The 14489-nt window shown below is 28.8% G+C and overlaps 1 protein-coding gene and 1 pseudogene across 1 annotated transcript; one reads left to right on the top strand and one right to left on the bottom strand.

Moving 5' to 3' along the window:
- Positions 1–1804: 1804 nt before the first annotated feature.
- LOC105624138 lies at positions 1805–3575 on the bottom strand (annotated as a pseudogene).
- A 7400-nt stretch (positions 3576–10975) lies between these two features.
- LOC105624137 (glycine-rich protein DOT1-like) lies at positions 10976–13741 on the top strand. Its single transcript, XM_012205497.1, has 5 exons — positions 10976–11078; positions 11819–11923; positions 12082–12831; positions 12987–13007; positions 13416–13741. The coding sequence occupies exons 1-5, from the start codon at positions 10976–10978 to the stop codon at positions 13739–13741; spliced, it is 1305 nt and encodes a 434-aa protein (XP_012060887.1).
- Positions 13742–14489: the final 748 nt, after the last annotated feature.

The following is a 14489-nucleotide window of genomic DNA, read 5'->3' as shown; positions in this document are numbered from 1 at the left end:
TTATATATATATATATATATATATATATATATATATAATGTATGTATATAAAATATATATACATAAGTGACAAGAATCTCAATATTATGTCACAAATTTATAAAGAATGTTATTCATAAAAAGAGAAAGAGATAGAATTATAAATATAAATATGTAAATATAAAATTTGCACATATATTAAATGTATATTCGCGTTTATAGGAGTTTTTTTAATAAAGCTTTTTTATATCTGTTCTTTATTGAACAATAGTCGTGCGAACAAGTTGCAGTTGAATAGTGTAGCAATATAATATTAAGTAATATATTTTTGAACATTTTATCTTAAAGATAAAAGTTTTATATAATTTACTATATATAATTTACTATATATTGATTGCTACTGTGCGATTATTATCCAGTATAAAACGGGTATAATGTTAAATCTAAGATATAGTTACATTAATGCGTTTTGAAAACACATTCTGTTGTAATATAAGCGAAACTTAACAGTCACAAAATATTATACATATTAGTATTAATATTGGACCAATTTTATAATCAAATCTGTTTGTATAATGATTATCGTTTTTGAATAAGACAATAATTTTGTTAACGTTTTTCTCTCTTATACTATCTAATTCGTATTAACAAAATGTGTAAAATAAAAAAATGTTATGTTATGAATTGTAAGCTCTAAGGATGCATATGATTTTATAAGTTTTAGTAAATGGTGCCATTGCGCTTTTTAGAATCAATCTATGATATAGCTTTTGCACAAAGAGACTGCAAGAAATTTTTTTATAAGATGGCAATATAGTGCTATATAATCTATTTTTACTATTTCTTTGTGTGGCGCAGCTATTTAATTGACAAAATAATCCCTAAGATAATCTACCTAAATAATGAATCAAAGAGATGAATAATCATTAAGTTAATCGTTAAACTTGCTTGATATTTAGGTATAGAAGTTTTTTAAAAATATGAGAATGTATTGATTTATTGAATTACGCTTTATTAAGTCTGAAAACATTTTTAATTTTGACATTTAAAAATATATCTTTCGGATTTGTTTCAGAAAGTTGTTTGTTGTATGATTTAAATTATAGTTTAATATATAACGATGAAACAAAACAAAAAGAGAAAAAGAAAGAGAAAATGAGAAAAGAGAAAGCGGGAAAAAAATATACTGCCCAGTTGAAAATCTGTGAGTGAAAGTTTAACCAACGCTTTATGAAAACATATCTATGTAGAAATTTATTTAAAATAAATTACCAATAGGTCCCTAAAGTATCTTTGCCTCATTAAACATTGATGTACAATGCTTTCTTAGCGTCAACAATCTAACAGATACATATTCGTAAATAAAATAAAAAACTCAAATATTAATATATTAAAGCGTAGATATTTGCCTCATTTTAATCGCAAAGAATGCAATTCCAGAAAGATAGTCTTATATCTACATCTCAATGATGAGAAATTACGATAGTATAATATTTAGGTACAACAATGAGGTCGAAAATAGAAAAAGACCGAAATACATTCTAATCAAATTAAAGTGCATTAGACAATTTACATAAGTACGTAAGTTATAGTATGTTAGTGTTCACCGGAATAAATGTATATTCTCTATATAACATATGTCCTCAAAGTAACTTTCTAATTCTAATAAATTACTTTTTAAAAGTGCTAAAACTGTTGATCTCGATATCGAAATAATTCATAACTCTATTTCAGTTATTCATCTGCATCGTATATTTCGAATATATCTTTAAATTATTTCTTACTACTAAGATAAACAAGCGAATGTAACAAATGAATGTCATAATTATGTACTATGATTATCATGTTTTGCTGCAATAAACATATATCAATGCGATTACTCTCATATTTTTTTCTAGCTGTAATAATTGCTATTTTCTGATGAGATATTCGAAAGAGATAGAAGTTACGAAACTGTACAGATTATCAAGTGTTTTATTATATGATTCTCATGGAATATGTATGTACAATAAAAATGAAAAAAAATACACAATATGTCTGAAACGTTTCCAGAAAAAAATCAATGAATGCAAAAAATCAACTATTATTGATGTCAATTTATTTACAATTTCAGCTATCTCGATAAAAACTTACAAATTAGACAAAATTCGATACTATATAAAATTCAGATATATATATAGTTCAATAATAGCTATATATAAATTAGCTTCAATAATTGGCGTTCATTTAAAAAAAAACATACATTTTGTATTTAAATACTGATAAAAAGAAACTAAGATCATTTTTTTCATTTTCTAATTTGTATCTACTTAATACGTTATACGAATCAGCAAAATTAAGTAATAGTTTAATTTTGCTTAGTGTCAATCTTTATAATGTTAATAAGTGAAAAATTTTATAGAAACTACAGATTATTTAGCACAAAAAATAAAGATATTATAACATATTCGCTTTTGAAGTACATTTAATATTCTCACCACATATATAGTTTGTCAAATCTGTCGCACACTTTTTACATGCCAAAAAATGATAGCATAGCATAAATAAGATTTGTCGTTTTTTACTACAACAAATTCTCCATAATTTTATATTCTGCATAATCTTATCAGTCTGTATTTGAACAGATTGTTCCTTGTTGCTGGCTTCATCTGATACACCACTTGCTTATATGTTAGATAAATTAGATTTTCTTTTTTTAGCATTAATTGAGAGCTTCCACTAGCATAATATTCCCATTATCAGTTTTCTCTTTCATTGTATCAATTACAGAAATGGGAATTTTTTCTAAAAAATAAAACAATTTGGAACTGATTATTGCGTTCAGCACAATTTCATAATTAAAATTATATTTCATAATTTTATGAATAGAATAAAATGTTAATTAAAAACATACAAATTGCATAATTCCAATAATAATACATATATTTTATTAAATTTGCTTATTACTTTGATATACGTTGTCTTAGTAGCGTTGTTTATAAATTCCGCTCCTTTAGTAAAACTAGATAAAGACAGTAGTGGAATCATTTGGCACGTTTTACTTTTATCATCGTTCAGCTCGTCCAGATTCTTTAATTGTCCACCGTAGTAATAGCACTATTTTATCGCCATTTCTCGAATAATAGAATCCAGCAGTTGCTAGTTTTTCAGCTTATGACCTTGCTTTATGTCATCTACCATACGATGCTTCGGTATTGAAGCTCTTTGGTACAGAAGCTGTTTCAGCCAATAATTCATTCTTTCTTCTGTTTCTTCGTAGTTTGCACGAAACTCCTGATTGTATAATCATAATGACATTCGTCTATTCCTTAAAGGCTAGATGCCGGAATTGTGCTAGAATTCGTACTGATCGGTACGATTTCCGCATGAAATATTATTAACAAAATCGCATTTTCTAGAATTCAGTTTATGCTTAACGAATTGTCTTCTGGTTTCCATTTAATTAATTCAATTTCACACATGAAATATTTTACTTTGTCGCTTTCGTCCGTATAATAAAATCCACCCGCCGCGAGTTCTTCTGGCTTTATTCGTAAATATGAGTTTTTGAAGCTATCCAAACGGACAAACTCAAATCGATCTTTAATGGTAGTCATCTTTATAGTATTAGATATGTAAAAATCAAAACTTCAGCTGTAATGAAAAAAAATATATCATTACATTTATAGAATTTATTATGTTAATATTTCTCCCTTTCTCCCTCGTCCTTCTCTCTCTTTCATTTTTTTGTAAAAGAAATGTATATGTAGAAGAAAATGTTATGCCCATACACGTAGTCTGTCATAACGACAATATGTTTAACGTATTAAAATTGATTTTTCCCAAAAAAAAAACTATTTCACATCAATTATAAATTTGATTTGATTTGGCTATAACATTTTCAAGTATAATATCTGATCTATATTAAAGTTTTATTAATATTATTATTGAATGTTTTAAAAATATTTTTTTAAAGATGCATGCAAACTCGGCGACTATGATGAGCGGCAAAGAGGACTTTGAAATAAAAAGTTCGAAATTCTCTTTTTTTTTTTCTACACTGTTTAATGTACAATCACATTTATATTATAATTTATATAATTTATATATACGAAAAACGTAATTACGCTATTTACATATATGATTATATATTTGAATTGTAGCAAATAAATTATTCACGTCGGCGTATAAGCACGATTGTCAGCTAATTGAGATGAGGTCAGTGATCTGTTTAATTGTGATAGGTTGCGAACAAAAGATTTCAAGTATGGATGCGCACTTTCTTTTATAGGAATTAATATTTCTAGTTTTCGCGTCTCGATCTTTCGTAGGTTAAAATGTCAAATCAATTATTACGACAATGTTTTTTCATTAGTCTTTTCGTTAGAATAACAATTGATCGTCTCCTTTGTTTTGTAAATTTAAATATATTTCGATTGTTTTTATCGATATGTAAACTTCCATTTAATTGTCACATCATTTAATTTGTGCGTGCGTGCGTGCATGCGTGCGTGCGTGTGTGTGAGTTCGTCTATTAACTAATAATTTACTTATTCTGATATACTCTGTCTGCTTTCATGAACTATCACACTCTTTCTGAATTCTTCTATTTCGAGCGATAACATAAAATTAAGGACTTTTGCATTTTTAACTCTTTAGCGAATAAAGATTGTTTTAAGGGAGGAAATACCTTTACTACAATAACTTTAAAAGAATGTACTTTTTTTGCATAAAATGTTAGTATATATGAAGAATATATTGACAAAATTTTATATCGAATTTCGAAGAATTGGCGGAGTTATTATCTATGTACGTAACTAGAGCATGCCATATAGTACGCTCGAACAAAAAGATTCGCCTATTGTAATTCTATGTTGTATTCTATGTGTCTTCTCATAATCGCTTCTCCGATATTATTCTGTTCAAGTAATTGACCAAATGTTTTGGAGAATGTCAATTCAACTTCAAAGATGTTTTAGTCACACGCAGAATGCGAATGAAATCATATAGTTTTTATCTTTTAAAAATTTGAACGCGTTTTTCTCAAAACGTTATTTTTAAAATTGGCGTATAAGATAGCTTAAAAATTATTTAACCGATCCTCTTCAAATTATAGTTACAACTAAACTATAATTACCTTCTATGTGAACCTAAATGTTTATGAAAATTATTTTTAAAAAATATTTTTTATTGTAAAATTCAATGAAAATTTCATGAAAAATTCATATCTTTTTTTAAACCTGCGACATTTCTTCAATTTTTATTTTTTTTCACTTTTTTTAAGTTCACATAGAGCGTGTATAACTTATTAACTTAAAAAAATTTGTTCTGTCTGTTTTCGGATCAATATAACTGGAGCTATGTGTCAGCAAATCACATCGCCACTTCTGTTATTTTCGGCGATACAGTTTCAGTATTTTAAAATATTTTATAAAAAAAATATATTTATATACTCAAAAAATAGACAAAAGAAATAGCATAAAAAATTTTGAAATAATTAACCAAACCTTTTCATTTAAAAAATAGTTGAAAATTGACATTTTTTAGCTTCTTAAAGATATTTCCCTTCTTAAAGAAATGTTTCGAGAATTATTACATCATACTGATTAATTGTAAATTGTTTGCCCACTAAGGATTTTTCTGTTAGAACCGAAACGTTTGGAGTTTTAATTAAATTATAATTAAATTGATTCGTTCAATATAAAACAAATTTTTGTGCACTGACACGTTCTTGATTCTCATTGTCCTTTTTAGAAATTCATTTGAAATTTTAATTAATCATTGTGCTATCGAAGACTTTCTTAATTTTATATTTAAATTATTTATTTTTTATAAATTTTATAAGAATAGAAAAAATGCCGAAATAAATATTGAAAAGCACGGAGAGATTTCTCGAAGAGATTTTGTAAAAAAAAAAAATGATATGGTTGCGACTGTAAAAGAATATTCGATAATATCGGATGTTAAAACATTGTATGTTAAAATTAATATTTAATCTCTCGGGAAATAACGTCTCTTGACGTTAATTCGAGAGAGACGGTCTTTCCGAGCAAATGATTCCCGTAACAAGATAAAACAAATAAAAAGTCGTAATGATCCCGCTGATGCAGCCGTGTTGTATTTATCTTTATGAGTATATAAGCTTCATGATCGAAAATACACGGTGGCATCATGTCTCGTAAATAGTATGCGTGAAACGTGAGAAAAAAGCTGCTTGTAATATAAAATGTTAAAACGTTTCTGGTCCGCTCTGCCGGTACTGAACTTAATGAGTTTTGGCATCATAAATGCGTTTTTTTTTCCTAATTACGATCTCACCATGAATGTAGTGAAGGGGATTTAACAAGCCATTCACGTGTACTGATGAATAATCATTATAACCTGATGCGTGAGATAGAGGCCGAAATACGTAATAAAATCTCGAAAAGAAGGCCATTTATTATTTCATTCAAGAGTCAACACAAATGTTTTTATTTCATTATTGATGAAATCGATCTTTTATAAAATTAAATAATGATATATCTTTTCTTTTATTCGCAAATTCTACTATTAATATAAGTATAGTTACTACTATCGATATATATTTTTATTACTTTCATAATTGCAATAGAATTACTCTCAGAATAATTTAATTTTCGAAAACATGTTCGGAAAAACATTTTTGTTCGAAAACATTTTCGAAAACAATTTTCGGAAAAACCTGTTTTGTGGTTACACAGAGATAAAATTAGAAATTTCTAATTAATAGATAAGAAAAGAAACTTTTGTAAAAGCAAGAAGTATATATTCTTTAGGATGTTTGGACAAACCTAGTGCCATCAGTATAAGATTAACTTTAATCTCGGTTAAATTTACTGAAAAAGATAAACAATAAATTAAGAGTGAAATTGAATCGAGAGTTTAAAATTATAATTTACTCATCACTTTGTTCTTAGAACAAAAAAAGATGAAGAGTTAATTGAACTGAAATTAAAATACATTGGTACTGTTAAATAGAAACAGATAAATATATTAATCAGATAAAAAAACCTATTTGCATCAAGTGATGTAATTAAACAAATACTAATTATTATCTCATTCTATTTCATTTGCAAAGTGTATTTCATTTGCACAGTGTTTTAACTACAATTAAACAAAAGGGCATATAAATTACTTGCTTAATTTTTTTCTCATTCTAAGATTCGAAGATTATACAGTGTTAAATTAGTAGAATTAGAGGTATATAATGTTATCCGCGATAATGCAAGAAAATACCGGGAATTAAATGTAGTTGTGATCACAATCTATAATTATCATTCGTTTATTCTTTTTTCACTCGTTTTTCTTGCATGTACAAATACTATATTCTAATTGATTTTCTTGTCGGAAATTGAGAGCTGATTGATAAGTATCTATTTCAGCTCTTAAGAAAAAGATGTGTGGAAATTCCATGGCTACATATTTTCCGGGACCTCGAAGATGATAAATGATACTCGATATCAGCGAAGACAATCAGCGAACACAATGGAGAAATCAATATCATCTATTACCTTGTCATACGTACCTTGTCACGTACATGACAACTTCGGAAAGAAGATTTTTATTAGCATTAAATTTAAGATTATTTATAATATCTTAATATTTAATAATTTGTATTGTTTTACTTTTGTGTAATTGTTTTATAATTTCTTTTTATATTTGTACTTTAAATGTAGAAGGATACTTGCGAATCAGTGTGTCTGAAAATATATTTTAAAAACTTTATTTACATTCAGTATCAATATTAAACAAAAATGAATTCGGTAAATTTGAGAAGGTAAATTAATTGCCTTATATTTATCAATATCTTTTTAATATTAAATATTATCTACATTTTTACATTGCTTTTTTAATTGTCTGTAAATATTTTTTAATTATATCTGGATTTTGTTTGTGTATTTCATATTTATTTGTTGTATTTTATATTTCATATTTGTCAAGATATAAACTAACAAAAAAATGTAAGGGACATACAACCAAACAATATAATTATTTATAAAATATAATTATTTAAAAAATATAATTATTTAAATATAATTATTTAAAAAAGATGTTATAATCGTATCCTTGATAAGAACTCAGAAAGCGATAAATCCATCGTTTGCTAATCCTATTATATTTTACATAGAGAGAGATATAAAGTTCCTTAAACATTTATTAGATACATCTAATGATACTATGAAAATTTAAAAAAAATAAGTTTAAAGATAATTACTTATCTCTATTTAATTTGACCTTTTTTAATCTAAGAAAAACAACATAATAGCCTGTAAATTTTTAAATCTTCATACTTTATTTTAAAAATGAAATTTTTATTAACTATGTATTTTTGCACAATAAAAGTGGCTATGTAGAGGCTTTTGTTCTCTATTCAGGTAGCGAGATAAAAGATTTATGATTATATACACTTTAAGAAGTTTTAATGATTTATTTATCTCCGTATCACGATTTATTATTTGCATTTTATGGAAATTTAAACTGCATATTCAAGCATATACATAGCGAATCAATATTTAAACATTAAATGGAAGTTATCATAAATTCTTTTAATTTACGCGCATGGCGTCTTTTACAAATAGACTTTAACAACAGTTTGCATTTAATCTATTAAATAAATATCTTCTTGAATTATGTTGTTCACTTTATGCTAAGTATGCAAATTATAAATTATTGCATCGAGAAAATATCAAAAAATCATCTTGATGACGGCAGCCATGAACTATCTTGCTATTTTGATTATATGTCAGTTTAATCTTCTAAAGCGATTAGAGAGAATTTGTTGTATTTCCCCGTTTTATTTAATTATGATAATGTGAAAATGTAAAAACATATAACGCGTACGATATTCCCAGATTATATAATAATCTAAAAAGGCTTTTCTGGAAAAAATATCATATTTTTTAAATTTGAGGTTTATTAATGGTAAACCGCATGCTGTGCCATCAAACGATTATACAATGTTTCATAAAAATACAGACAAATCAATCCCAAGAAATTTGCGGTTCTAATAGAATGTAATTTTTAGCATAAATAATCAAAGTGTTTTAATTAATCGTGAATATAAGAGAATATATACGTTTTTATTTAATATTTTTCCTATAATTTAATTTACGTAGCGTATTTAAAATAATATCTGTTCACAGAAATAAAATCTGTTCACAGAATATACATTTCGTAGAATCACATACATATATATATATATATACATTTCACGCGTGATCAAGTGAAATCTAAATGAACAAAACTTAACGTGATTATCATTTATAACACACACTAATTGACGATTAAGTAAAGACATATTAAAAATGCAAATTAATAATTTAAAAAAAAAATTACATTTCGTTCTTATGGAACTTGCAATTTATGGAAAAATAGAAATTATAATTTTTATGATGCTATCTTATGAGTATTTTATGCTGAAGGCAGCATCAATTAATCATTCTACATTTTATATTTATTCTTTTCTAAAACTACATAACATGTAATAAATGTCATAAGTATGTGCGATTGTTTCCTTATGTCCATATATTTTCAAATTCTATTTCGATGATCTATTGGGTCCTCCGGAAAGTTCGTGCCGACTAACCTATATAATTTAATAAATGTATACTAAAATTTAAATTTTCTGCCTTTAAATTTTCCTTCAACGTCGGCACGAACTTTCCGGACAATCCAATATTAAATTAGCTATATTTCTTAATACTGTGATATGAACTCTTTAACAAATATATGATTTTTTAATATTTACTGCTATAATTATTCGTTCAACATTAGAAAACATTAAAATTTTAAAAACAATACTAAATTCTTTGTTAACATTTATTTTGAGACATATTTATTTCTTATACAGTAATTTGTGATAATAAGAAAATCACAATTATTATTGACAAATATTATTACGTATATTATTACGTATTAACGATTGGCAGTAATAAATTGGAAGTAATAAATCTGTGAAACGACATTGAGATTCATTAAGACAAATTAGCTGGAAGCTACAAATGACTTTCGTGTAAATATTTTATATTATAAATTTAGATGTGTCATCTCGTGGCTGTTTGAATTATTAAAAATTGATAATGTCAACGACCAAACATTTACATTATTAACGGATATTTAGCACATATTCTCAGCAAAAGTAAATAAGTGATAAGTTAGTAAATCATATTAAACAAGAGAAAGTCTTTATTTAGTATTACTATTTTTATTTCTCTTTGTTAACATTGTGATTAAATCTGCATCTCTTGTTCTGCATATGGCTTGACCTTCAGAAAAGAGGCTTCTTTTCTTGAATCGTCCAATAAATACATTTTTGCTATAAATAATGAAGTAAAAAATTACTTTATTTTCCATACTTCTCTGAAAAGATAGACGTAATCCGTAGAATACAAATTATTATTTTAGCATAAATTATTTTTATAATTCTTTTTTTAAATACGCTTATCTTCTTCTTTTTTTACAAAGATCAATTCATTCGATTGGTCCAACATGGATTACCAGTATTTTTTTATGTTATCGCGAATAACTACAAACAATATATTTTTGCGTTATTCATATCTAACGCTACATAATCTTTGAAATATCAAGAATGAAATTGAATTAATTAAAAAAAAAATTAAGAAAAAACAAATTGTGTACACCTTTTATTTTTAGAATTGCAATTATAATTATATTGCATTCGTCTAATTTAAAATACTTTCTGAAGACAATTGTTTACATTTATTTTGTAACAGGATGTAAACTATTTATGTCATCGAAATTAAGGTAAACGAAAGATAAACAAGAAGATACGATGACACAGGCCCAGGTGAATTCCCGACCAGGATAAGATCACACATTGATTACATCAACCTTGTATGTGCATCGCACTTTTTTGCTCTTATTGCTTCTCAATCCGTCTCTCCAACGAAGTACTCAGAGTTTTAGGAAGGATGAGTGATCGAGTGGGAGGCAAGATATAAAGACGATCAGGAGACCGATCAAGAGACCAGATATCGTCATGTGGCAGTGTCGGACAATCGGCCTTTTGGCCTTAATACTCGCAACATGTATTCAAGCACAAGCGTCATTAGCTGGTAGACTAAATAGTCCAGATGGAATAGGTAAAGTATTTTCTTCTTCTGCATTAACTTGTCATCATTATTAATTTGCCTGAGATACATTTTGCTTTTGTTATTATTTTTATTGTTTAAATAAGAAAGGATATATTTGTTACAAAAAGAAAAACTCTTTCATCAAATCTGGAAAAATGGAACATATAAAAGAAAACTTCAATATTTTACTATCATTATTAAATATTTTCTTATCCTAATATAAACATATTTTGTAATATATACCTATACATATATATACGCATAAAATATACAATTAATATTTTATTTTACATAACAAGCAAAATAAAAATCTTAAACAGCAAAATGATAAAATAATTACATTGTTCTTATTTAAAAATTGATATTTACAGTTTATACAAGATATAATGCGTAAAATGTCAATTTGGTTTTCCAAGATTTTGTTATTAGTAAGATAACGATAATCTTTCTCTCATGACATAACATTCATTAATATATGTAAATGTGTGTTGCGCGTCTTCCTTTTTAGCTTTGCGATTGCTCTTCGAAGAAAGCATATATAAAAATACAAAGCCATTGCAAGTTTTAAATTTTTTCTGAGAAATTGATAACAAATCTTTGCTCTAATTGCAGAAATTTGTTACAGTCGCATATAGATAATTGTTGTTTGTAAATACTTGAACTCTGAACCAAGATAAACATTTTGCTTAAGCTAATACATTTTAATTTTTTTACAAGCATTAAAACAGTTGTACATTTTTCTATAATAGTAAGGGATGCATATACACGCGGTGGAAATGACGGTATCAGATTCAGCCGTGAAGTTGGCATAAGTGGGGGAATCGGAGATGCAATTGGAATTGGTGGCAGTCATGGTGATTTCATGATATGAAACAATATGAAAAAAGAGAATTATTTATAAAAAATATATTTTATATAATTCTGTATATAAATGGATTTGTGATTAATTTAAAATTACATTTTCAGTCATTTAATTTGATAATATAAAAACAATTTGTTCAATTTGTTGCAGAAGATAAATTACCGCGTTTGAAGCGTTATAGCGGAGGCTTCGCCTCCAGTAGCGCTAGCAGTTCGGCCAGCGCAAGCTCGTATGGTGATGGTAGCGGTTTCTCCAAATCCAATTCTCAAGCTATCGGCAGTGCTTCAGCAGGTGCACAATCCTCAGCTTTGACAAGTGGAGGATACGGAGGCGGTGGACATGGTGGTGAATACGGTGGTGGTGGTGGACACAGTGGTGGTGGACTCGGTAGTGGCGGTGGTCATAGCGGACTCGGAGGAGGCAGTGGACACGCCGGTTATGGGGGGGGTGGCGGTGGACATGGTGGCTTTGGCGGTGGCGGTGGCAGCCTAGGAGGTGGCAGTGGACACGGTGGCAGCCTAGGAGGTGGCAGTGGACACGGTGGCAGCCTAGGAGGTGGCATTGGTGGTGGTTTCGGAGATGGTAGCGGAGGTGGATACGGAGGCGGTGGTCACGGAGGTGGACTCGGAAGTGGCGGCGGACATGGCGGAATTGGTGGTGGTCACGGAGGTGGACTCGGAAGTGGCGGCGGACATGGCGGAATTGGTGGTGGTCACGGAGGTGGACTCGGAAGTGGCGGTGGACTCGGAGGTGGCCATGATGGCGGTGGATTCGGAAGTGGACATAGCGGCAGTGGTGGGTACGGAGGTGGCAGCCATGGAGGTGGAGGACATGGAGGCGGCGGCGGCGGATATGGAGGCAGCGGTGGATACGGAGGTGGTAGCCATGGAGGTGGATATGGTGATTAACTTTTTATTTTTTTTATTAGTTTTAAGCAGTTTAATCAAGAATAATTAGTTTTCTTATTTATTATTATATTTCTTCAAATGTTTAATTTACAAAAGTATATATATCAATACTTAATCTAAAATTAATGTTTCGTAAATCTTTTTCAGGACTTGGAGGCTATGGTGGTGGTAAGTTCAAATAAAATTTTTGTATGTATATAGAGTGTAGATACATATGTAGATACATATGTAGATAGTGTAATTATAACACTAGAAATTAATACTTAGTGATAATCTAAATAGAGTTACGCTTCGTTTTCATTTTACAATAATAGAATAACACGTTTAAAAAAAAATATTATTAATACACTAAAAAATTTACGCAGTCTAAAAATAATATAAAGAAATAATATAAAGAAATAAGTATAATTAATCAAATAACATAGTAAAAGTAATTTAAAAAAAATTAATTAAAATAAACGGTTTTTATTCTTTGCTTTTTTTATAACAACATAATAATTTATTAAGACCATTTTAATATATAAAGCTTTTTATACACGCTTTATTTTTTTTTATATAATTTTTGCGCATTTTTAGATAGTCACGGTGATGGAGATGGAATTGGCAAAGTTAGTGAAGGTGGTTATGGTGGAGGTGGGTCTAGTGCCGGCAGCTACGGTGGAAGTAGTGCCAGTGCTGGCAGTTATGGCGGAAGTAGTTCCGGAGGACATGGTGGTGGTGGTCACGGAGGAGGACTTGGTGATAGTTCTGGTGGTGGTGGTGGTGGTGGTGGGTATGGCGGGGCTGGTAGTTACGGAGGTAGTGGTACCGGAGGTTACGGTGGAGGTGGATATGGCAACGATGGTTTAGGAGGTAGGTTCTACAATACAGATAACTACGAAGGTGGCCATAAAAAAACATAAAAAAAAATATTTAACTTATTTATGCCATTAAAATCTATTCGATTTAAATATATTTGAAATTATTTTTGTTTTTTAAATTTTATATTTTCGACATACTTTTATTACTTTTATAATCTCTCTAATAATTCTAAAAATTTGAACTATTCTACATTCCCATATCTTTTCAAGTTTTGAAACATTCTATGTAAATTTTAGTAATAGATGTTGATGTAATAGATAATAGATGGTAACCTTGAAAAAGGTACATTAAAAAATTGAGCTAATACTATTGAGCTAATACTAGCTGGTGAATTAGGTGGACATGGAGGAATTGGCGGTGGTTCTGGCGGATTAGGAGGTGGACATGGAGGACTTGGCGGTGGTTCTGGCGGATTAGGTGGTGGATATGGAGGAGGTTTAGGTGGACATGGAGGAGGTTTAAATGGTGGATACGGTGGAGGACACGGAGGTGGATTGGGAGGTGGACATGGAGGTAATTAGAATAAAAATTTAACGGCTTGAGACAATGTTAATTAATTAAGATAAATTAATTAATTGGGTCTCATGTTCTAGGTGGATGTGCTAGTGGAGGATGCGGGTCTAGTGGTGGTGGATATAGTAGTGCTAATGCCCAAGCTAGTGCGAGCGCAACTGCCGGTGCTGGAAGTGGCGGATATGGAGGTCACGGAGGTCTTGGCGGTCATGGACCGGGAGTGGAGTATGTATTACAAATATATATATATATATATATATATATATATATATATAC

Source organism: Atta cephalotes (assembly GCF_000143395.1).
Source record: "Atta cephalotes unplaced genomic scaffold scaffold00073, whole genome shotgun sequence".
NCBI lineage: Eukaryota > Metazoa > Arthropoda > Insecta > Hymenoptera > Formicidae > Atta > Atta cephalotes.
This window is presented reverse-complemented; position numbering and strand designations above follow the sequence as displayed.